Source organism: Gallus gallus, chromosome 15 (assembly GCF_016699485.2).
Source record: "Gallus gallus isolate bGalGal1 chromosome 15, bGalGal1.mat.broiler.GRCg7b, whole genome shotgun sequence".
NCBI classification, from domain to species: Eukaryota; Metazoa; Chordata; class Aves; order Galliformes; family Phasianidae; genus Gallus; species Gallus gallus.
Window position 1 is genome coordinate 6,975,516 of NC_052546.1, and position 24,933 is coordinate 7,000,448.

Below are 24,933 nucleotides of genomic sequence, written 5' to 3' on the forward strand. Positions count from 1 at the left end.
GATGCTCCCCACCAGGCCCCAACCACCCCGGCTTCCTATTCCAGCAGCCCTGGGATGACGGGCGCCGGGTGGCAGCCTCACTTCTCTAGGCTTCTTCCTTTTTTGGTCATATTGCTTTCTTGGGAGCACTCCAGTCCTATATAAAAAAAAAAAAGACACTTGTTGTGTCTATTTCTTCTTGTCCACAGGAGGCATTTTGATATTAAAAGCAGCTTTTCTTTCACATGCATGCTATTTTTTTTTCCCCCCTCGTACACAAGAGAACAAATAAGGTCAGCTCGCAATGTAGACCACGGATTAACGAGACGGGCGAACTCGGGGCGGCGAGATGCTCAATCACAAGTGGGGAAGTCACATGGGAGCTCAGTGCTGCCCATAAGTAGCCCCAGCATCTGTTAAAGGCGCAGAGCTCAGCTGGCGATGAGGGTGCAGATAGCGTCGCTCCTCAGGCGCGCTGCCTTTAAGTGTGTGGGTGTGCTCCTGGCTGCTGCTGGAGGAGGGGAGCGCGGGCAGCCCGGCCCGAAGGAGGATGGTTCGGCGTTAGCTTTGCACCGTGGAAGGATGGAGTATTACTACTGCCCGCGTTTGTTGAAGTTCTTGCAGTATTTGTGGGTGAGTGCCTTCTTTGCTGCTGTCGTGCTTAAGGGCTTGGGTGTTCCGAGCTGTTCTCGGCAGTCACAAGGAAGTTTGTAGGCAGCTACGGTGTTGCTTTGCAGTTCCTTCGTGCTCTCTCTGTTTTTGGGATGTATTTGATGCAACAGGTTCTGTTGTCTTTAATGCCAGCTTACAGCGAGGAGACTGCGGACTGCTTAGAGGTGCCTCTGAAAACCCTCTGGCTGGAATTTCTTCCTTGTTTATATCTAAGAGTTGTAGCTCTGCATGCTGCACGCTTGCAACATCCTTCCCCGCTCGTTTAGGAGCAACCCTTGAGCTCTGCTTCCCAAAGCTTCCCTTCCCCTGCTGCAGCCAGGGCTGCTGCCAGCTGTGTGAGCGATACAGCCAGCACTAACAGCACTGGAATTGCGTTTTCACAGTTTCTAACGTGAGTGTTAGGGTAGGTTTCTCCTCCTCAGCATGCACTTCCTCTTCAAACAGCTCTGAGGCCCCTCTTCAGTGACAAGCTCCTTTAAGTGTGCTGCTTTCCCTGCCAGCTGGAAGGGTCACCGCTGCACAGAGGCTTCTATTTGTCACATAGAGCCACATTTGAAGGGATAAGATTAATTTCTGTAAGCCTTCACGAATGGACACCAGGTCCAATGTCATGCTTTAATTGCTTTAATTTTTTACAAGCCTTGCTGTGTATGTGCTTTGCTTGGCAGTGAGATGAGATTGTCTACTGTGAAGTCTTTGGGAAACTGTAGTATTGTAAAACACGGAACTCCTTGGACATTTCAGAGCAGGTTTGCTGTTTGCTGCGTATATATGGTCTTGTAGAGACCTGGGAATATAACCGTATAACTTCTCACACTGTTGCAAGAGACTACTGGAGAATAAGTGTGATATTCATAGAATTATATAAACTTATTTATATAAATATTAGGCAGTTTTAAGGGAAGAGCACAGCAGTCGCTTTGTGTGTGTTGGCGTTACATCTGAAGGCTGCTAAGGAGATAACTATCAGTTCTCTCTGTGTCAGGAGTAACCAGAGATGTCAGGGTTAGTTGTCAAGCTCTGTGTTACTTAATCCATCTTGGGCAGCTAAGATATTCATTAGGTAGACCTGGAGAAGAATACAACTCTTAATTAAAAAACATTATCATGAAAATGCACTTTGAAAGCCACTGCTGGGAGTTATTGGTAGGTTACATCTCTTCTGCCGTGGATGTTGCTTTCTTGCACTGTGGTGGTGTTGGACATCGTTGGACCCACTCAGTGCCAACCCCCGGCTAACTGCGTGCTGTTGCCTCTCCTAGCCTTTCAATAGGGCACTTTTTGCTGTGATGTGTAGGAAACGTTTCTAAATAACATCTTGGTGGGGTTTTTTTTGAGCACGAAGATGCCTGTGGTCAGGCTGAGCACATGGGAAGCGGTCAGTGGTCACCAAGACGTCAGCGCCGTGCTCAGGGTGAGAGCTCAGCGTTTCTGAGAAGCAGTCTGTGCTGGGGGCAGAATGCCTTGTTGGGTAGCAGTGTTTGATCCATTAATTCAATGGGAGCTGTGATAACGAGGAGAAAAGCAAGCTTATCAAACCTGGACCATTTACATCACTACTGAGGCTTGCTGCAGCGCTCGGAGATACTGCAGCTCTTCCCTTTAGGTTTGTGTCCCCTTTACTTGGTGATGCATAACATCAAAACAGGGGTTGCTGAGAAGCCAAGATCCTGGGGAGGAGCAAACATTGAGTTTCTTGATGGCAGCAGATGGACTAACAGAAGCTTCTGAGAACTATTCCTTCGGCTGTACCCGCTAGGTGAAGGTAAATAAAGGGGGAGAAAAGCTAAGAGTGTTGATGGAGCCTCACAGATGGCTATGTAAGGCTTCATGAATCTTTGGAATGGCAGTTCAGGAATGCAGAGGCTCCTGGCTGATGATGTAAGAGTCTGGTTTGGTCAGATGAAGCGATGCCTCTTGGAGCAGGGGAGGAGCAGGGCTTCCTCACCAGCACACTGCCATGGTCTGTACATCAGCAGCTGAAGTGCAGAGTCTGAGTCATAGCTCTCAGTATTCACCACATCGTCATTTCCTTCTCTGTTCTGTCATATACCTTCTTCCTAGCACCGATCTGTTCATCATCTTTAATTGGCTTTTATTGTAATCATACATTCAAATGCCAGTCATTCGGTAACCCGAGCTTATATTGATGATATTTGAGTGTTTTCCAGGGTACATGGTGTATTCATCCTCCTTTTTACAGCTGGTGAGGAGCTTTGCTGCAGCTGATACAAGACATCTTTAGATCTGTCTTGCTCAGGAAGCTCTTGCAGTGCTGCTCAGTGGTCTGATGGCCAATGCCACTAGTGGAGTGCTCTCAGGTGGTTCTGTTCCTGTCCATAACCACCTCAGTTATCAGCAATTCTTGCTCTGCCCTGGGGTTTTTTTGCAGGATGTTGCAACATCTGTGACGCAATCTCTTTAATGTAGCTGTAGGAGCACATTGATAAACAATTAATCAGGTGCATTTGAGCCAAGTAATCTAAACCATCTTTGCAAACAGAGGTCAGGCTTCTTGTAGTGGGGGCAGAGCTGGAAACAGAGGAAAGCTCTGGATCGGCTCCAGAAGAGATGGGTTCCTGTTCTGAGCAGCAGCTCTGCTGGGTGCTCGATGGGAGCCTGACTCAGCCCTGCACAGGGCTCTGGGGCCTCCAGCTGTGCTGCTGCTGGGGTGTCTGAGGCAATAGGCAGCCAAAGTCTGGGGGCTCGATGGAGAGCTGTGTGAACATCGGTCATTCAGGATAGGAAAGAGCTGGCAATGCTGAGAGCAGCTACTGGAGAGCACCGTGCTGCCGTGGGAAGTGAGCTGCTGGCCTCTTCTGGATACCCCATGTAGGAAGAGGTAGTTACATCCCAGTATCTCATACAATGTGTATTTTGTTAATTTCAACTGGGGGTGGCAGGAAAGATGTCTGGAGTGGGGAAGTGGTGGAAGTTTCTGAAAACTTGATAAAATATAGAGATGCTGTAAGCATGGCCATGGCTGCGCTGTAAAATAAGTTCACTTCTATTCCCAGAAGCCTGTGGGACACCAGCGTTCCTTGTACCCCATTTTCTTGTGTAATGGGAAGGGGCTATCTCAAATAAGCTTATGGTACATTCACAGAATCACAGACTCATAGAGTGGTTTGAGTTGGAAGGGACCTCCAAAGGCCATCTGTTTGCACTGCCTGCAGTGCACGGGGACACCCACAGCTCCAGCAGTGCTCACAGCCCCATCCCCTGACCGTGGCTGTCTGCAGGGATGGGGCACCACCACCTCTCTGGGCACCCTGTGCACTGCCTCACTGCCCTCAGTGTAAAGACTTCTTCCTTATATCCAACCTAAATCTCCTCTCTTTGAGTTTGAGACCATTTCCCCTTGTCCTATCACAGCAGACCCCACTCAAAATATCCTAGCTGTGTGGTCAAAATGTGGGTTAGAAGAGCACTGGGTTTCTTCCTGCTCAGCATACCTTGTTCCTCCACTTCTAACTCAGGACAATTTTTCAGCTCTAGTTCTAGAGGCTGCTAAAACCCTGCTGGGGTTTTTGCCAGTCGTTGAATAGTAATTACAAAATTGCAAGCGATTTGGGTTATTGAAGCTAGAAATCAAGAGCCAGAGATTGTTTTGACAAGGTCTCAGCTGCTGTGCCCTCGCAGAGCAGCTTGCTGCCTCCCCAGTGCACTGGGGCTCACTGCCACTGTGTGTCACTGCAGCTGCATCCCATCTCACAATGGGGGAAGCACACAGCATCCTCGGCCGTCTGTTATGATAGCAAAGGGATTAAGTTCAATTTACCATGAAATGCTTTGAGGAAGTAATGCGCTCTGGGTTCACGTCTGGGAGGGCTGAGCCGTGCTGGGCTGGGAGCAGTGGGACAGGCTGCTGATGGGGAGCTGTGCCACTGCTGCACGTACAGCCCAGGGGTAACCTCACTGCCAACGTGTTGCTGTAAAGTTGATTTGACTCAATTCCTGCTTTTCCCATGCTGTTGTCCACGCCGCTACCGCTGGGCGACGGCCAAGTTCCCACTATTGTTTCTGTTCTTTCAGCAGTTGCAACTCGTTAATACGGCAGTGCGTGTTTACTGTACTGAAGGGAAATGGCATTTAGGAAGAGAGCAGCTTGAGCACGGTGAAAGTAGCTCTTTATGCGAGACTTTCCTCGAGCTGCATGGGGGCTGCGTGCTGCAGCACGAGGGTTCTCTTAAAAATTAACTCCAGGTTAATCTTAAACACGACTGCAGGTCAGAAAAACGTAGTATTTGGTTTGGTGACTCATGGCTGGGGCTGGTGAGCACACGCTGTGTGATGGAGGTGGTGTGGGTTATTTGCTCACCTCTTACCTGGCAAGTTCTGGTTGCTGAGTTGGAGGTTGCAGACGTCAGATGTGAGTGGATGTCCAATGGGATTTGATTTGCAGTGCAGCGGTGCTGAGCAGGAGCGCAGCAGGTGCAGCTGAGAAGCAGAAGGAATTGCAGAGCCCTGGGCCTGGTGGGGAAACAGTGCATTCATCTCCATTGTGTCCGTGGAGGCCCCGGCTGGGCAGGGAACCCAATCCGGTTGGACAGAGCCCTGCAACCCAAAGCACGAGAGTGCTTTCCCTTTAGGTGTTTTCTGAATTCCCAAAGTCAGATTTATACCTTCAGTAGCTCCAGTAGATTCTCATCTTCCACAGGAAAGAAAGATTATGCCAAATTTCTCCTGCCAGACAGCACTGAAAGCTTCTGCCAGGCAAAGAAGGGAGATGTTTTGGGTGTCTCTTGGTTTTGTATGGCCAATTCTCATTTGCATGTAGAAGTGGCCAACTGGTAGGATCTAACTGGTGTGCAGTGTTCAGTCCGTGTTGGAGGTATGGTAATATTAACAGTCATAGGATGGCTGAGGTTGGAGGGAAGCTCAAAGATCACCCAGCCCCAACCGCTGCTGTGGGCTGGCTGCTCCCCACCAGCTCAGGCTCCCCAGTGCCCACCCATGGCCTTGGGCACCTTCAGAGATGGGGCAACAAAAACCTCTCGTAACAGTAGGTGTTTTTTTTATTGGTATAAATGGGGGGAGGGAAAACCAACCCAACAACCTTTATTTATCCATGTTTTGCTTGGCTCGATCCTTTTGACGTAGGTAAATGTAAAGAAAATGTTTTCAGTACTTTCCAGAAGAGCTGTGCTGTAGGAGTTTCCTGTTTCTGCTTTGTTTTTCAGCCTTTCCTCCTCAGCTGAGATAGAAGGGAAGTGCTGAATGATTGTGGACATGAGCCTTCAAACATCATCATGTATTTTTAGCACATTCCCTAAGCTTTAGCATCGATAGCTTTGTTTCATGCTGAAGCAGTTCAAGGTCCACCAGCAGCGCATGGTCAGGATGTTTAGCTGCGCCTTGCTTTGTGGGGTACAAAAGGATTGATGTCCTCAGAAGCATTTGGCTCTGTTACCATTGCAATTGTTACTGAAAATCATATTTAAACCTAACAGTTGTACAGAGAGAAGCTGTATTAAGCATATTATCATTGGCCTAATGCATCTGTCCCTCTTTTATTTCATCTGACTGCGATTCATGAAATTCTTCCATGTGTGGATTGCTGTTTGAGTACCTACTCCAGTATGGCTTCTCTTAAAGGAGAGCAGGAGGTACAGATCTTTGTCTTGCTGAGCTGATAGCGCTCTCTCTGGTTTCTTTTGTTATGAAGTTGAGTGTTGCCTGTGCTCTACAGAAACAGTAAGGCTCTTTCCCTGAGCAGCTCAGACTTGAAACAATGGGCCGAAGTCGCGTGGGATGGTGAAATGCAATGAGGAAGGGCGGTGGTCGCAAGAGGGGAATGCGGATGGGAGCTCAGCATAGCACGCAGCACATGCACGAAGCTCAGGGCTGGATCACAGTGTTATTAAGGACTGAAGAGTGGAAGGTATTGGAAGTGATAGGTCTCTGCTGCCACTCTCTCCCCTCGTCCTGCACAGATGTGAGCTCTGGGGGCTTTAAAATAGTCAAATGTTGGAAAGAACGGGCTGAGAATCTGATTTCGGTCTCCTTGTAGTTGGGTATCTGTATGGGGGGAATGGCTTTAACGTCAGGTTCTGATACCATTGTCATTAACAATCATTTTGATTAGGCATAAATTAAAACCGCACATGAACTTAAATTGCTCCGTTTCAGATTGAAACGAATATAAGAGAGGAAACCAAATATTGGGTCAAGCTGTGAGCGCCTGATGGAGCTGTGGGTGTCCCTGTGCATTGCAGGGAGTGGGACCAGATGGCCTTTGGGGGTCCCTTCCAACTCAAACCATTCTGTGATTATATTCAGTGTAAATATTAACGAAGTACCTGTTGTTTCAGCTTATGCAAGAGATTTCACTGCTAATAGACACTGTCCAAAGTTCTTGTTGCAGCAAGTAGGGCAGTGTAGGCATGTACGTGAATTGTGTTGGTTGGCAAAATAGAGAATTTGGGGGGCAAAAATAAGGAAATTATTCAAACTGTATTATTTTGTAGTGTCTGGTGAACCCAAGGAGTGTCACAGAATCATGAAGGTTGGAAAAGACCTCCAAAATCACCCAGTCCAACCATCTGCCTACTGCCACTATTGTCCACTAGCCATGTCCCAAAGTGCTACAGCCACCCTTTCCTTAATCACCTTCAGGGATGGTGACCTTGGCATAACAAGGCCCCGTTGGCTGCTGCAGTGATCAGTTATGCAGTGTTGGATGCGGTGTGCACCCGGAGCCTTGCTATGGGGTGAGGGCTGTGAGGGGTTTAGGGTTTAAATCGGTTTAAATCTTGCTTGAACCAGGAACACCCCTGAAATACGACTTGCTTAATTTTGAGCAGCTTTTTAGCCCTATTGGCAGACATGGCAATTCCCAGAGCTTTCAGTGGGTGATTTTGCATGCCAGAATAGAGGGGAGAAAAGCAGGCCCCATCAATAGCATGGGGACTCATAAGACCCAGCGTAGAGGTCAACCTGTGGAGCTTTTGATGGGGAAAAACGAAATTAAAAAGTGGAATAAGCATTCCAGTCTTAGCTGGGTCCATTGTAGGGTGTTTTTAGGACCCTTCTTCCGTGGCAGTGCTATGGAGGTGCATATCAGTGAGACGATGCTGCTCAAAATTCCCTTCTTTCATACCTCACTTATTTTTCTGGGTCGTCCTTGGGGAGCTGAGCTCAGCCCCATCTGTTGGCCAGCTTGGGTGCAGGGCTCAGGAGCTGGTGCTGTCGGTGGGATGCACAATCTCCATTGCTTAACCGCGTGAGAATAACGTGTTAAGTACTTTTTTTCCTGTTCCTTTAAAAATGTAAGAAAAGCCTTGTTCTAGGGTCACCTGATCGGGGAGATCTCCTTCCATTTCTGTGCAAAACCAGCTTGGTAGCTCTTCAGAGGAAGGGCTGCGCAAGGAAGAACGGGTTTTTCTCTTGCTTGGATCCTCTTGCAGCACTGAGGGTTTCTATTCGACTGCTAATTTGAGAATGTTCAGAACAACTGTAAGGTGTTCAGGGACAAGAAGCAGGGTACGGTGTGCTCCGTGCTGTCAGTGCTGCGTTTCTTGGAGAGGAGTTCCAGGCTGATGGAGTTCAGCTCTTTAAAGGGAAGAAACTCCATTTCCTCCAGGCTTTGCAAGCGTAGCTCCAGGCAGCACTCCTGATGCAGCAAAACCCTAAACTGGCACCATTTTGTGCCACATTGCCTGGAAATTATTCATTCTGTTAAATCCGCTCCCCCAAAAGGGTTAGGGGAGAGGGGAGAATGATGCAATGCATCGAAACGAAAAGAAGCCCTGAGCTCAGCAAGCAGCTCTGGCCTGCGGGGTGAGAAAGGCACACGAAGCATTGCCCCCCAGCACCTCTGGGCTGGACACGTCCGTACACCTCTGCCATTCTCCATGGCCGTGCTGCAGGTCATGGTGTCACCATGCCCGGGTGGCACGTGGGATGTGGCTGACCCCGGGTTAATCGTTGACAGGTGCTGATGTGGTTGCTTGGTGAATGGCTTAAGGAAGGGGCTGCGCGTCCCCAGCCCCACCCGCGCCTTGCAGGAGCTTGGCCTGGCCCGCAGCCCCTCCGTGCCCGCCTGGCTGCAGGCAGAGAGATGCTGTTCGGCGTCGCCATGGCAACGCTGCCTGCACAGGGCCCAGCCCAGCTCCTTCCCGGCGCTGCGGCTGTGTCACCCCGCGCATTGTTCCAGGCAGGCCGCCCCGCTCGGGAGCAGCTTGCAGGAGCCGGGCGGGCGGCCAAGAGCTGGCAGCAGCCAGCGGTGCTCCGGAGCGCTCAGCCTGGGGAGCGCAGAGCTCCGCGCCGGTCAGCACGCCGCTCCGCAGCTCTCGTGCACGCACGGCTCTGGGTCCGCCAGCAGGGCTGGCTGCGGCCATGGCCCCGTGGGCAGCGGGCAGCGGGAGCTGCTGACCCCGTACCCAGAGCTCCTGGATGGGGAGCAGCCCGGCGGCCGCATGGATCACGGGGAAGAAGGGACGCATGGCGGAGTGCTGAACTGCTGCCCTGCCGGGAGGATGCTGCCCTTCTGATACTGGCTGCAGCGTGCAAAGTTGGCTTCTGAAGGGAGATGCTTATCCAGCTCCGGCATGAGAAAGTAAGACTGGATTTCCAGGACTGAGACCTTCATTTCTCTCTCTAACATGGCTGAATGAAGAGTTATTTTAAGCAAACGTGATTGTAAGTAGGAAAACCTTTTATTTTTTTTCCTCCTTGACAAATGTCCGTCTCCAGCCTCACGCCTCCATTTAAATACAGAGGCACGCCGGCGGCGCTAGCCTAGTGCTATTTACGTGCACGGAAACACTGTACGAGCGGAATCCTTCTTGCGGAATCGGGGCTGCCACGGAGAATTACGTCCCTGAATATCCACCTGGGGAGGAAAAATAACAACAAAATGGATTACCTGGGAGACAAGCTGACCGTGGCCCAAACTCACATGACCCAGTGGATGGGCACGGTGCGCCGGTCCCTGCAGGAAGCGCTCAACCTGGTGACGGCGGCGGTGGCCCACGAGCGGGCTGCCGGCCCCAGGGCCCCCCTGAAGCGGACCTCCTCCTTCAGGCACTTCGCCTCCCGCAGCCGGGAGTCCTTCCGGCGCTTCTCGGTGCGCAGCCAGCAGCGCTTCTCCTCGCTGAGGAAGAGGCAGAGCAGCGCGGAGCCGCCCGACCTTGTAAGCCGTGCGCCGCGGGATGATCTGGGGGTGGATGACCCGCGTGCAATCTGGGCTCTGTGCGGTGTTATTTGGTCTGCTTTTGGGGTTAGGAACGAGCCCAGAGCGGTGGCAGGTAAAGGTGTCTGCTCCCAGCTGGCTGGAGCACGGGTGGAAATCTTTGCTAGGGCTTTGGCAGCGAGGCGGGTGTGTTGGTGTAAGGTAAGCGTCTGTCACAGGTCGGCGTGACTCTGCGTGCCGCTCCGTTTGCAGTGCCTGAAGTTGCACTTGGGAAGAGCTGAGGGCCGTCACCCTGCAGTCAGTGGTGAGCAGTGGTTATCCCCCGCTGTTTTTCTTAGCACCGCTGCTACTTTGTTGTGGGATGGAAGCTGTGAGACCCAGGTGAATGAGGAGGGCTCCAGTTTTGTTTACTCACTGTAAGCCGTACAGACATGAGCGGCCCCAATATGAGGGCACTGAGGCCCTGGCAGTGCTGCCCAGAGCTGTGGGTGCCCCATCCCTGGAGGTGCCCGAGGCCATGGATGGGCCCTGGGCAGCTGAGCTGGGGGCAGCCAGCACATGGCAGGGTGGGGGATCTCTAAGCTCTACTCCAACCTCAGCCATTCTGTGACATGGGCTCAGGGAGGGTTTTTCACGGGTGATCCAAGGCAAAGCCACATTCCTATGGCAGGTGTGGCATGGGGCGATGGGCCATTTCTAGCATTGCTTTTATCAGCTCTGCTGCTTTTTTGGCACAGCTTTCTGCTAATCTCCTTTTTGGCTGCGCTGGAATATTGTCAGGTGAGCACAAAAGAGCGAGGAGGAAAATATTTGGTAACCATTGTTACGCTGTTAGCATGGTGACATTTGTATTGAAGTTGAGACGTTGGGTTTATTAGAAACCACCCAAACTCAAAACTTGTTTAAGCAAGTGAAATGGATGGGACTGCAGAATGGGAATGGGGAACCTGCAGAGGGCAACTGTGCTTCTTGCTCTGCAGAGCAGGGAGCCCTGGGGTGTGGGGGTCACCTTTCCAGCAAACTTGCTGAAGGCAGCAGCAGAGCTGCCATTCTTTTGGCACACGCTTAGCTTTGTGCATGCATTTAGCTCAGCTTGCGAGCAGCTCCTGTGCTCCAACGTAAGGTCACTCAGCCCTTGTGTTAGTGGGGAGTTGGTGCTGTTGTGTTCTCCCATGTGCCGCTGCAATGGGATTGGAACTGGGTGATGTTTGAGGTCTCTCCCAGCTCAAACCATTCTGTGATTCTAAGCTCTTAAATGAGGGGGAGCTGGCAAGTAGGCTCCTTATTTAGTGATAAGTTCCTCAGCTATGCCCTTATGCTGCTATCAAAGTATGGCAACTTGCTTCTTTTCTTTCTCTGGCTCCTGGAGAGCATTCATCTGCACCAAACGCTTTGGTTTTACCCCAGGTCCTGTGCCCCGAGCATCCTTCTGCAGAAGAACCAAATGCACACTGGCATTCTTAATCTGAGCTCTACTGTTTTGCTGCAGACTTATTTGGCCCCCGTGTTCCCTGGAAACCCAACGGCTCTCAGAAATACTTTGTGTCCTGTCCATTTATCGTTCAATTTGCAGACAGCTATTGTGGCAGCGAGGAGGAAGTTGTAGCGAGTGGGCTTTCAGAAAGGAGTGTTTGTGTACCTTGGGGCTGGGGGGAGGAGGAGAGCTGTTGTGTTTAATTAACGAAGATACGAGGGCCAGCACGGAGGCAGCTCACGCTTTTTCATTCTTAATAACTTCTCTTTGGTTTAACGGGCCATGAATGTGGCTGGCAGTGCAAATGAGGGCCGTGCAGCCGCAGCGATGGGTGCTGAGCTGAGTGCCTCCGTTGTTCCCGACTTGTTTTGACAGCAATAATCGCTTCAACTCAACTCTCTGGTGTTCCTCAGGCTGGTTGCAAGGAGATGATGCGAACAGCTTCTAGGTTGTGTGGAGTTTTTGTTTCAACGAGCAGCGCGCCGTTTCCAGATATTCATTTGTTGGCAGGAAATCCTACTGCTCTGTGTGCATCTTAAAGCCCAGACTTCAAACTGGGGAGCCCTCCTTCCCAGGATTGTTTGTTTGAGGTTGAAAATTGCGTCTTGCTTGGAAAAGCCTTAACTGTGCAGCGGAGCTGTGAGATAACAGCATTCCAAGTGGGAGGTGTTGATTTCAAGCATGCAGCTTGTCAAAAAAAAAAAAGCAAATAGATTCACTTCCTACCATAACAGCATCAAATCCTTGCAGCACTGGAGCCTTGTGTGCAGACCACGAGGTGGGTGCATGGTGAGTTCACCGTGAGTCCCAGCAGCTCTATTTTCAGGGTCCAGAGCATGACAAACTCCAAACCGCCTTTGGAATCCTCAGTGGAGGGAGTGGATGGATTGCAGTTGTGCAAAAGCTGGGGCTAGAAATCATTGCACGTGGTCACAGGGTTCCTTGCAAAGCTCTGGATGTGGCCGTGGAAAGCTGGGACTGCCCTGTGCAGGGATGCAAAGGCTTTGGGATGGATTTATCCCATTACTTCTGTCAATACTGCAGCATTTCTTTGAGGACTTTATGTTGCTCGTCAGCGTTTGGGGCTGAGGAGGGCAGCCCTGTGTATCCATGCATGCAGGTGGAGTTGGAGCCCCTTCGACTTCTCAGAGAGAAAGCTGCAGTTCCTGGAACTGCTATCTATGGCCACAGGGCCGGGTGGGGCGGGCGGCAGCGGGTGCTGCTCCGTGGGACCCATTGCCCCACAGCACCAAGCTCAGTCCCAGCCATGACCTTCTCCCTGTGGGCAGCGTTCATCCACTGGATAGTAAGTACCCATGGCATCCCTCTGCCTGCACTGCTGCTCCGGTGCTTAGGAAGTGAAAATATCCAGCTTGTAGGATTGTAGAATGGCTTAAGTTGGCGGGGAGCTTAGAGATCACCCAGTCCATACCTCCTGCTTTGGGTTGGGTGCCAACCACCAGCTCATGCTGCACATTGCCCCATTCTATCCCCCCCAATCCCATCCCATCTAATCTCGCATGGTTTCTAAGGCCTTGTTTTCTTTTAATGTATAGTAACTTATCAGTGTGTGTGTGTGTGTGTATACACACACAAAAAACCTTTCAAGAGGCTGGCAAAACTTTCCTGTGAGTTTAGTGCCAATGGAGCGGATGGTCAATGCTCCATTCCTGTGTGCAGTTACCTATTCACGTTCATTCTTCCAGTAGATTTTAGCTTCTCCTTTTTGCACGTCAAGCTGCAGGGTGTCATTTTGGCTGTCTGATGTCTCAGTCTCTTTAGCAAACAAAGATTATTTTTGAAGCTGTCTGTACAGATTCTACCTCGTGAGATCTCAGTCAACTGGTGCTCCTCGTGTGCCAAGTCTTTATTTCACAGCAGCACAGAAGAGTTTTTCACATAAATATATGCATTCATTCTCAGTTATGGTAAATTTCTGCACTGGCAGGAGCAATATTGTGTGCACATCATTTTCAGGAATTGCAGGAATAATCAATCTTGCACTATTTGCCGAAGCAGCTTAATTCCAAGAGAGTCCTGAAACAGCTCTAATCACAACGTCTGCTTTTAGGTGAAGTAGAGAGAAATGTGAGTCAGTGTCCAGCTCTGCTGTTCTGCTCCGTATGGAAATTACGTTGTGTTTATCGTGGCTGCTGTTGTTGGAATGATCAAATTGATCAAATCATGGGCAATTACTGCATTTGAGTACTGGATAGAGAGTGGTGTTTGACTGAGGACACCTTCTGTGTGTGCTTTCTGCGTCTGTGAGTAAGGAGATTCTTCACTTGGGTTTACGTTGTGTGTGAAGAAGAGACCAGAGCCCTTTTATTTTCATTGCCTTTTCCTTTTGAAATGTCTGTGTTTATGGATGATGCTCTGTTTCCTGAGGAACTTTTAGTGTCTGGCCCAGCTCTGGTTGTGCATGCTCCAACCTTTTGAGCTTGGTCTGTTCCGAGGGATAAACGAAGAAGGAATGGGCCACTTGCACAACTTCATCACGTTAATAATTATCTCACATGAAAAACAAACCAACCCTGTCCAGCACAGGTCTGTTCTGCTTGGCTGTTTGTTCTGCTGTGGTTTGTGTGAGTGAATGGCACGGGGCACTGCGAGCTGTGCGATGGGCTGTGCTGGTGGCAGACCCAAAGAGAACATCACTTGTACATGCAGAACTGCTCCGTTATGTTCCCAACACTGTCATGTTTTAAAGCTTTCAATGCTCTTTCCATTCATGCACTTTGTCAGGAGCGCTAAGCTGTTCCAAGGGAAATGGTAATGCCAGCAGAAGCAAATGTATCTGTATAATCTAATTTGGAATCGCTCCTGTCTAAAAGCATTTCAGCCATGAACCAATATACATGTAGAGCTCTCAGAGAACCTTCAGCTGAGCAATACGTTTGTGTCTGAATGTCTTTCCTGCTGCTGCTGGGATGGTGGTGTTATCTGGGTTGTGCATGTTTTCTCCTTACAAGCACTATTTCCGTGATAACGCAGTGTTTTTTTATAAACAATGGGCAATGTGTGCCCCGAGGGCTCGTGTCTGTTGGAGGAGAGTTGGTTCTGCCCCAGCACAGGGCCTGCAAGGTGAGTTTGTGGGAACCCAACCATGTGCCCATGCCAAGGGAGAGGAAACGCCACGTGGTTTCCAAGAGCAACAAGGCAGTTTCTTCTGCCATTCATCTGACTGCCAGGGGAGGCACCTTGCTGCAGGCTTCTGTAGGGACGGATGGAACAGTGCAGGAGTTCAGCTTACACCTTTCCATCTGTGGGCATATGGAGAAACAGGGGTTCGGAATTACACCCAATGAGCTACGAGGCCTGGGGATGTCTGAAAGATGGAGAGCAAGGAACCTGTTTCGTTGTAACTCCCCAAATGGGCACCTTGAGTATTGCAGGCTGAGAATTGTACTTGTCTGGCAATGGTGCTTTGTAATATTGGAACAAATAGCAGAGCCTTTTATTGCTTTCTTTCACTTGGTGTTAAAATAGACCACTTTGTCAGCAGCAGGGAGTGAGATAGGACTAGAAAATGGCAATTGCTGATGGTACACTTGGGGGAATAAGGAAAAAAAAGATGTAAGCATTTGCTCCAAGAGATGTAAGCATTGTAGAACTTCTTGAGTAGCTGCTGCCTGTGTTGCTTAGCTATCCTGAACCATCGGTCTCAGAGCAGCATCCTTCAGATTCACAGAAGTAATGGCACAAGAAACCACACAGCTGGTATGGAACCGAGAGCCGTGTTTGTGTCCATGCAGGGCAATGGGTGCACTGTGTTTGGGTAGCTCTACCTTCAGTGCTCATCTCCATGCAAATGCAAAGCAAAAGGTACAGCAGTGCCATGTTCTGGTGCAAAGGAACATCGGTCTGCTGCAAACTGAGGGTGCCAGCAGCAGCTGGCCCACTGCTGTCCCTCAGAAGGGAATGGTCCTCGGATGCACTGATTCCCTTTTTATTTCATGGATCTCCTGCCTTCATCAAATAATCCCTTGAGGTACAAAGGGTCAAAGTAGAGCGTGGTGAGGGGGGAAGAACCCCACCAACACTGCAATCTGCCCTACTTTATGCGCTGTATTTAAACTTTCCAGTAACACCCATCCATTTGCCAAGGGCTTTCTAGTGTCTGGCCTTCTGCTTATTTATTTATTGATGATTTGTATTTTGAAGGTCTTCCAAAGGAAGTGTTCAAAAATGAAAGCACTTTTTAAAGCTAGCAAGCTTGAAACATGAGTGGAGCTGACGTTTCCCCTGTGTGTTTGGGGGCTCTGTGCTGAACTCCTGTTGTTGCATGGGTGAGATAAGAGTTGCTAAAACAAATTAGTTGTTTTCTGCCTTTAGAATGGGTTGTTTGGCCAGGAAACCGGTGCTCATTTTGTAGAGAGCTGTGGTTCAGAGCTCACAGCCTTTGTCCACGTTTAAGTTGAATCGATCAATTCAAAACCACAGTGGGAAATAAGACCGGAGCCATTCAGCTCAGGGATAAAGGAATGACGGTGGGTTTTGTTTGCTCTGTTGCAGGACCAGCTGAAGCAATGCTTCACAAGACAGCCCCCCGAAGCCAAGGACACAGACACACTGGTGCAGGAGCCCGACAGCCAGTATGGCACCTGGAGCGAGCAGCGGCGCAGCGGGGACAGGTGAGCACCATCCCCTCTGTCCTGTGCACACATTCTGCCTCAGCTGCTCCATGAGAAGCACCCATCCTTCTGGTTTTTGCTGCAAACACTCAAGCGTGCCCGTATGTATGGATTCCTGAAATTGCATGATGCTGTTGCAGTGGGTGTAAGGTTTCTGTAGTCTGTAGGTGAAGAAATATTTCTCCAGTATCCACCGGCAGCAGTGAGGTCTGGAATTTAAGTTCCATCCCCCAGGGAGAAAGCAGTATCACCACTTTTATAGGCAATGACAAAAACAGCTTTGACTGGAATAGATCTAACAAGTCTGCTGGCACATGAAACGCAAGCAGAATGGTATTTTGTAGTGCTGAAATGATAGAAGATATGGGAAAAGTATGTTTTCTCGATTAAATGCATGAAGTGGCTTTAACTAAGTTCGGTGGTGTAGTTTTGCATTGCATTTGTTTCTGTAACTGCAATCAGAAATGTATATTTGCATGTTTAGAAAGTGATTATCTACTTATGTGAATGTGGGTCTAATGGGTAGAGCTGGGGATGGGCAGAGGTTCTGCTGTAACTGCCCACTTTTTCCCCATGAGGTAGGTAAGGACGTGGTCTGACCATGGGTGGTCTAGCAGTTTTGGGATTTGGTGGGGTCAACCAGTCCATGGCAGGGGTTGGGGGAGCTCAGAGGTCCCTTCCAACTGAACCATGCTGTGATTCCATGACTCTGTGATCTTTAAGGCCCCTTGTAATCCAACCATGCAGTGATTCCATGACTCTGTGATCCCCTTCCAACCCAGCCATTCTGTGATTCTAAGGTCTGCACTGCTTGAGCCAGTGTCTTCTCTTTTCACAAGGTAGTGAGAAAATGCCATTTTCCCTGCTCTTTTTTAATGCTGTATCGTTGAACTCTTATAGCAGATATTAACATCATTTTGGTGTGTTTTACACTGGAGAACTCTGAGTTATATATATATATAAATATTATCGCTTATGAAGTCAAGGGGAGCTTTCAGCTGACAGAGTGACATGCCAGCATCCAGCTCTTCTGTAAAATGAACTGTGATTTTAGTACCTTGTAGGTGTTTTTTGGAAATCAGCTTCTTAACCAAGGTGCTTCTCTCAGCTCCCGAAGAGACAGCTATTTCACACTTCAAGGATTAGAAAAGCAGCAGATAAAATGTCTGGTTTATTAAAGTATTGAACTCTCAATCTTTGCATCCTGAAATTTTGCTTCCTCTGTAGCAAATGTTTAGTTTTTAATTACTTTACAGTGTAACGATGCCTACAGCTCTGCTTGAAGCTTCCACCTTCTGGCATTTTCCAGTACTAGAGCCGTGAAGGGGATTATTTAATCCCCTTTAGGAGCATTTCATTGATGCCTCTGCATATGAACTCATTTTCTCTGAGAGAGGAAGGGAATTTCAAAATAAACCATGACTACATGGCAACAGGATATACATGGTCCTGCTGCTCAATGAGCTGCTCGGAGGGGGAGGAAGGATCGTTGTCACCCAGGGCTGAGTCACTGTGGAGCAGACATTGGGGGTGCTCTGGGCTCGCTGCAGAAAGCTTCTTGGAACACAGGGACAGGGTTGGATTTGGAGGCAGGAATTGGGTTCCTGATTAGCGTATCTATGAGATAGTGCTATTTTCTCAAGCAATTGAGTGAGCTTTTCCAAGCTGATGTCATAGAAAATCCTCGGTTTCGGATTGAAACAGACTTCATAAGGAAAAACAATTAACTTTTATGGGAAATGGCTTTTTAGATTGCATGCAAAAGAGAGATTTTCGTCGAGCGAGTATTTGCAAGTGTTGGCAATGTACTCAAAGCAGTATATCTGGGTATATTCATAAAACGGAAATCTTAATCAAGCAGTAGAAAAAGATACGTAATACCTCTTCATAATGAGAGCTGGAAGCATATTTTATGTTAGAATATTTGACCATTGTTCCGAGGGGAATTTTTCCCCTAATTTGCTGTTCAGCTGGAGGAGCCCACTGTGCAGAACTGGTGGTGCTGTTTCTCCTTGCCGTGCTGCGGTGTGTGATGGAATTGTGCAAGGAGAACCCATTGGAGAGGTGATGAATTAGAAACGACCGAGCAGTGCAGGTTCAGGGAGAGGAGCTGTGTTTCTCCTTGCGTTCTCCCATGGATTTGCAGGGTGAGTGCTGCACTGAGTTGCACCAGCTGAAGTGCTGGGCTGCTGAAGAGGAGAGGCTTTGTGGAGGTGTGAGATCAGGGAGGATCCTTTAGCACAGCCCTCATACGTTTCCATGAGAGGTGTTGAGTCTCTGGCTTTCCATCCCTTTTTCTCTACATTTTTCTGTATTTCAGTGGATATTTAGGTCCACTAATGCTGCAGATAGCAAATATCATTTGAGGTAAAGAATGTGAGACCGAGCCTTCCCCTGGAGCTCATTAGTACCGTTCCTTAATTATCCCAGGGCCCACTGCTGGAGGAGGGAAGCAGCATTCACCGCCCACGAACTGGAACGCTCTGTGCAGCATTCCCTGTGCCAGGCTGGAAATTATCTCACGTCCCAGTGGTTGTTGGTGGTGGTTGTTCAGCAATGGGCTCCTGAGTGCTTTCCTTCCAGGAGATCCATGGCCTTGGCCCGTCTCACACACTGAAGTCTATTGTTCAGAAACTGTGTATGGATTCCAGCATGTTAAGTTCCCTCCATGACCGTTAATGTGTGATCCAGAATATCCTCACATGTATTCGTTCACCCTGAAGTCTCACGGATTCCATTTTCTTCATCCACAGCTTTGTGCCTGAATCTCCTTCATCAGAAAATGACGCCATTTCCACCAGGAAGCAGCCACCAAACAGCCAGCCATCGTCCCTGTCCTCTCAAACAGAGCCCACCTCCCTGGCTGACCGCTGTGACTTCTCTAAAGACCAAAGGAGCACAAGTCTGGACCGTTCCAGCACTGACATAGACTCTACTGATGGGACTGAGTTACCTCCTCCAGGAGATGCCTATCCAGATGGAAAGACCACTGACTTCTCCTTCATTGATGTAAGTTACCATGAGCAGAAGGACAAGTTCTCCTTCATTGTTAGCTGTACTGTTACCAGCAGCAGCCACCACAAAGCATTCCCTTCTGCAGACTTTGCCCTCAGTGTTCTTCTGCCTTTTCTTTATCATAATGAGTTTTTCCAGCTAACTTCCCATTTGGAAAAGGTTAAGGGTGAAGGCTATAGCTAAAGATGTTATTAATAATTTTCTTATGCATCTAGGAAGTAATGCTTTTTCTCCATGCCATGCTGCTTCACTTGTGGTCTACTCATTGCTGGCGAGCTGGCATGGAATTTCTATGGATGGCAGTCTGTCATCACAATTAAATTCCAGCCCTCGGCTACACCAGGACTTAATGTAGTTGCCCTTTTCAGATCCCAGTCTCCCTCTCGGCCGTCAGCTGTTACTAGCTAGCAAGGCCTGCATTCATAAAACACTTCAGGATCCCAAATCCCGTTTATTAATTCATTTAGTGAAGCTAATTCATGCAGATCAGATGTCCACAGCCAAGAGAGATCAAAGACCCAGCGTTGCACCCGGTTAGCCATGATGCAGCATATCCTCATCATTAATTCTCTTTAATATAGCTTTATGTAACAAGACTAATAATCAGGCAAATGTATATCATTCAGTTAAACTGCATGGTTTGGTGCAAATAGGGTGGGGAGCCATTATGCAGGGGGTGGCTTTTATTTTCAGTCTGGTTGAAACAAAGGGGTTTGTTTCTTTTTATAGCAAACCACCATTCTGGACTCGAGTGCACTGAAAAACCGTGTACAGCTCAGCAAGAAGAGACGCCATCGGGCTCCTCTTTCCCACTCTCTGAGAAGAAGCAGAGGGCTGGAGTATGAAAACAGATTTTCTTTGACTGAAGAATCGGGTAGTACGTGGATGTTTAAAGATTCCACAGGTATCTCTCAGCTGTCTGAAATAACGAGATGTAATCAACTTGGTTGCAAGGGTGGGAGTTTCTGAATGTGGGAATGCACCTGGAGTTGCATCCAAGTCCAGCAGCAGCTTCTTCCTGCTTCCTCTGGGCCTTCCTCTGAATTGAGACTTCCCCTCCGTTCCTTGGAGCCTGGAGGGGGTTCTGCTGCCTTGAGCTACCTACAACTGAAGTGAAGGAGAGCTTCCATCTCCGTCAGTTCTGGCAGCTGGCATAAGACAAGCTTGTTTGTGGAGAAAATAATGAGTTAAGGGGCTGTGGAACTGTTTGAGTCAGAAGGGAGCCCTAAAGGCCATCTGTTCCCACTGCCTGCAGTGCACAGGGACACCCACAGCTCCATCAGTGCTCACAGCCCCATCCCCTGAGCGTGGCTGTCTGCAGGGATGGGGCACCACCACCTCTCTGGGCATCCTGTGTGGTGTCTCACTGCCCTCAGTGTAAAAGCTTCTTCCTTATATCCTACTCAAATCTCCCCTCATTTAGTTTGAAACCATTTCCCCTTGTCCTGTCATGACAGACCCTGCTAAAGAGTGCATCCCCTTCTTTATTACACCCCTTTAGATACTGAATGGCCACTCTCAGGTCTCTGTAGAGTGGCATTCATTAGCTTAGGAGTACCTTTTGTTCCCTTCTGTCTGCCAGCAAGAAATCTTTCTATTGCTGAGTATTTAAGCTGTTTGTTGCTTTGATCTCCATTGGAGCACTGAACTCATTACAGTGTTGTATTACTATTAATACATTTTTGAACAGAATCAGAGTTCTATCTAGAATGTTAGAGGTGGAAAGCTTGCTGAATATATATATATATATATATATATATATTTTCTTTTAAACAATTGATTAGAAGAGAAGAAACCTATGCAACAAGAGGATTCTGATGAGGAAGAAAAGACACAGCGTTCTGGGAGATTGTCTTCTGTGCAGGCTCAGAGGCTTCCCATATTTCCAGGAATGGACCACTCTGTTCTCAAGGTGAGTGAAGGCAGAATGTATCGGATCATCTGTTTATATAAATGTGTGATGTGCTTTGCATTGCACAAACAGTCTTACTGCTGCCTTAAAAAGGACCTCTGTTCTTTATTTTCACTTTTTAGGCCCAGCTGCGGAAAAGACACGAGTCTGAGAGTCCTGGGGAGCCAAGTTCTGCTCAGCCGTTCAAATCCCCTAAACCACAGCTTGGAACTCCTGGTAGCAGAATACTGCCCTCCAGTGTAGAGAAGGAGGAAAGGTGAGAGATTTCCACGAGAGTCAGAAAGCTGCAAGGGAGGCTCCTGGGGCTCCAGAGAAAGTTGTATAATTGTTTTCTTTGGTTTGTTTCATTGATGAATTTTCATTATTAAAGAGTATATTTTTATATCCTAGGTCAGAAGAAAAATCTCCTCAGTGGCTTAAGGAGCTGAAATCAAAGAAGAGACAGAGCCATTATGAGAATCAGGTTTGATAAAGGTATCTTCTGATGCTGAAAGCAGAGCTTTGCTAAATGAAAGCGTGCAAGCATAAAGGAAGACATGGAAAATATTTCCTTAATGTGTCAGTATAGCAGCTATGTAAGTGTAAACATTAAAGCAGACTGTATTCCTGGACACACATTTATAGTAAAGTGAATCTGCTGAGGCAGAGCAGCTTTTGTGACTCGTTTACACTCGTTCTCTGCAGTCAGTTTTGCTTTGACACCACTCAGCCCATTTGTGCTGCCATTCCATAGTGCTTCCATTGAGCAACAACAACACGGCCACTGGGCTAGATGACTTTAGAGGTCTTTTCCAACCTTTATGATTCCATTGTAATTCTGTAAAGTAATTCTATAAAGTGAGACTTGTACACAGTATGAGTATGCTGATTTTCAGCAGCATTCTGGGCAGCTCTTGGATGTTTGGAGTATTGAGTAGGACAAGACCAAGATGAGACTGCTCCAGTGAACAGACGTTTGTGGGTCTTTGCTACTGCAGTAGCAGTAGCTGCTACATGTCTAATAAAAACACTGCTAAGAAGTGTTTCACTGCTCTTATGGTTGGACCAGATGATCTTAGTGGTCTTTTCCAACCCATATTCTATGATATTTCTTGACCATGTCATTCATTTACTTCAACAGTTTCTGTTGTTTTTTTCCTTTTCAGATAGTGATTCTAGCTAGAAGAAGATAAAGAAGTTTAACAGAAGCCTTAACTCATCTGAACTTAAAATTCACATGTCATGTTGCTGCTGTTTGCTTCCTGCCTCAACTGCTATGTGCATGGTGCCTTCCTGTTTTGTGGAGAAAGCTGCTTAATATTCATAGTCAAATACAAAGCTGTATCTTTTCGGATATGGGAGGATGGTCACTTTAGAGCTACCTGGAAGAAGAACCAGTGGTTCATAGTGCTAACTTTCAGAGAGTCTCAGAAGATTGTAATGTTTGGTGTAGGAGTGCTGTGCACTGGAGAAGTCCTGTCACTGTTGAACAAAGACTTCATTCCTACCCGTATGTTCAGCACCTGAAATGTACGACTTGTGGTAGTTGTGTTGGCTGTAAGGCTGGGCTTTGTGTTTGTTTATGAACAGAAGAATTTTAATCAAATTTATCTTTTTTTGGTTGAAAAAATATATATATATAGTCAGCTCCTATTGAGAATGAAGTCTGTGGAAGGTGAGAGTGGAAGAACAAATGATGTTTACTGCCATACTGAAAAAGGAAACTTGATTTTTTTTTTGTATAATGTATTTTTGATTGGCTTATATTTCCGTGTGCTCTGCTGACCCAGCAGACAAATATCAGTTTTTTTTAGATGAACAAATTGTTAATTTTCGGTCACTCTTGAAGTGGTGCATTCAGTGTTTTGTCAGCATGTGGGATAATTGCTTCATTGGAATGTCTTTCCTAAAAAAAAGGATCAAGCAATAACGTCAACCAGTTCTCTTTAAAAAGATATATATATACATATATATACATATATATATTAAAAGAATGTAAATACTGTTTTTTTTATAACAAAAAATAAAGGAAGAGAAGAGGGAGGATGTTCTACTCATATCAGGGTTCCAGTTAATTGTTGAATGTCACCTTAATAGCAGTTTGGATAGTCCCACTTCATGTTTTTATTCGTTAATCTGTAAATACCAGTTTTAAGCTTTTATTTTTATGCTGATTGTGTGGGATAACCTAAACGTGATCTCCGGTCTCTCAGATGATTTACTACTACTTCTTTTGCTAAGGCTGAGGTTCCAATAGCCGTACAGATCGCCTCAGGCATAACGTGGGTGTTACGGATATCGCTGATATCTCCAATGCATTCGTGTTTTGAACACAGATTCTGGCATATCAAGCAAGATGCCCGTTTAGGGCACACTTGATTCTTTCCCCCATTAAGTGCTCTTTTCAGCAATCCCGTAGGAAGGCGGACCCAAAGGAGCTGTCCGTTGTGCCGGCCCCGCTGGCGGGCGTCCTTCGCTCCTGCAGATGCAGCACCAGCACTGAACTCTTTCTCCTTTTCTCCTTGATGATCCGGCTTCTCAGAAGGCTCCGATTCCGGCGGGGCTCCCACAGCAGTGCATCTGCCCACGCTGCTGTCTGCCGAGCCCGTCGCTGCCAAACCCATGTGCCAGTGCTCCTCCCGGAGGAGCCCGCCCTGCTCATCGGAAACGACAGCAGCACGTCAGGATGCAGGTCCCAGCTGCACGCGTCTCACCCAGATCTGCTTTCAGTAGCAGCTTCTCGTACTTCATCAGTACGGCTCTCTAATTAAAACCCTTCCTTGCTGCTGTGCCCCGTTGCACACCGGAGCTCTTGCCCCCGTCCCATTTTAAGCCTCTTCCAACTCCCAACTCGCCACCTGACCTTCCAGCCCTGAGCCATGGGACGTCTGCTCAAATGGAGTCAACCAGAAGAGCTGCCCGTAGCCAATTCTAAACAAATTGCACATGTTTTTTCTTTTTTTTTTTCCCCTTCTTGTTAGATGATGGTGGAAAAGGCAAATCTGAGGTCAGCTTTGTGCACTCTGTTGGAATTTTTCAGGCAGCATTCACCAGCTGTGTCCCACTTCAAAAAGGATCTAGAAATCAGGTAAATCCCCCCTGCTTACCAGAATACTTAGGCAGGCTTAATTCTAGAACTCGGCAGGCTGACGGTGTTGCGTTGCCACTCGTTGGAGAACTGGCTGTTCCATGGTCTAACAGATGAAGGCAGAGATTCTTTGCCCACAGTGTTGGCTCTGTGTTTGGGGAACAAATGTGTATGCATTTCCACGTCTGCTTGGACAATGCACTGAAACTTACTGTATTTGGTAGTTCAACCTACTACTGAGAAATGTTTAATGCTTACATGTCTAATTAAAAAGCATCTTTAGAATGTTGTTGAATGGGAAAGTGTCTTTTCTGTTCTATTTCTTTACATCGTATAAGAATGGAATATACCTACATCCTTCTCTGCAGGTTCTCACTGTAATAAAAGATCTATAAATATGTTACTACGTCACGAATGGTAGAACAGACTGTAACACACTTTATATACATGTCTGTTTTCATTCCCAATAATGCCTGTTGAGTTCTTTACACTTCTGTTGCCACGTGCTGTGTTTGCTATTCAGGTGAGGTGGGAACGTGGCCTTAGGGCGTTCATCAGTTCTTTGTTAATTAGAGGAACCTAATTAGTCAGTTGGGCTGTGGTGTGATCCCAGGGCAGCATCCCATACCCCATCCCGTGGAGTGATGGCCCAGTCTCTGCCTCGGGAGGGAACCAGGGTGTGTGTCCCAACTAAGTACAAGCGTTGGGAAGGTATTTCTCATTGATTTGACCTCTGATCAGGAGCAAGTCAGCAGTTGTTGCTTTTTCTTCATCCTCATGAATTACAGAGGGGGGAAAAGGTGGATTTCTAGGGCGCGCGTGGCTTTGGGGGCAGGAGCAAGGCTGTGATATGGGTTTGGGGCTCCGCGTGCCTTCGCCATTGCCTCCATACCGTGTGCATCCCCAAACAGCTGCAGTGCTCTGCACGGTGTTCGCTTGTGCTCTCCGCCTGAGCCCTGCCCTTTGCTGCTGATGGGAGAGTTTTCCAGAGCTCCTGGCAAGAAGCTCCATGAACGTGCTGACGCCGATTTCGACGTTAATCTG

At 48.0% G+C, this 24,933-nt stretch overlaps 1 protein-coding gene and 1 long non-coding RNA gene across 12 annotated transcripts in view; one reads left to right on the forward strand and one right to left on the reverse strand.

The window, feature by feature from the left end:
* KIAA1671 overlaps positions 1 to 24,191 on the forward strand; it is a 47,218-nt gene extending 23,027 nt beyond the window's left edge. For 3 of the 11 annotated variants that reach the window (XM_046901187.1, XM_015275339.4, XM_046901188.1), the window contains exons 7-13: positions 15,777 to 15,895; positions 18,649 to 18,904; positions 19,640 to 19,814; positions 20,695 to 20,822; positions 20,945 to 21,078; positions 21,213 to 21,296; positions 21,968 to 24,178. In XM_046901187.1, the coding sequence (XP_046757143.1) occupies positions 15,777 to 15,895; positions 18,649 to 18,904; positions 19,640 to 19,814; positions 20,695 to 20,822; positions 20,945 to 21,078; positions 21,213 to 21,291 (891 nt within the window). In that variant the 3' untranslated portion in view covers positions 21,292 to 21,296; positions 21,968 to 24,178. 11 annotated transcript variants of the gene reach the window in all.
* On the reverse strand, positions 9,290 to 11,817 carry LOC107051593. The gene is made up of 2 exons (XR_001463241.4): positions 9,605 to 11,817; positions 9,290 to 9,487 (listed from the first exon to the last, which is right to left on the reverse strand). It is a non-coding gene; the product is annotated as an uncharacterized LOC107051593 (long non-coding RNA).
* Positions 24,192 to 24,933: the final 742 nt, after the last annotated feature.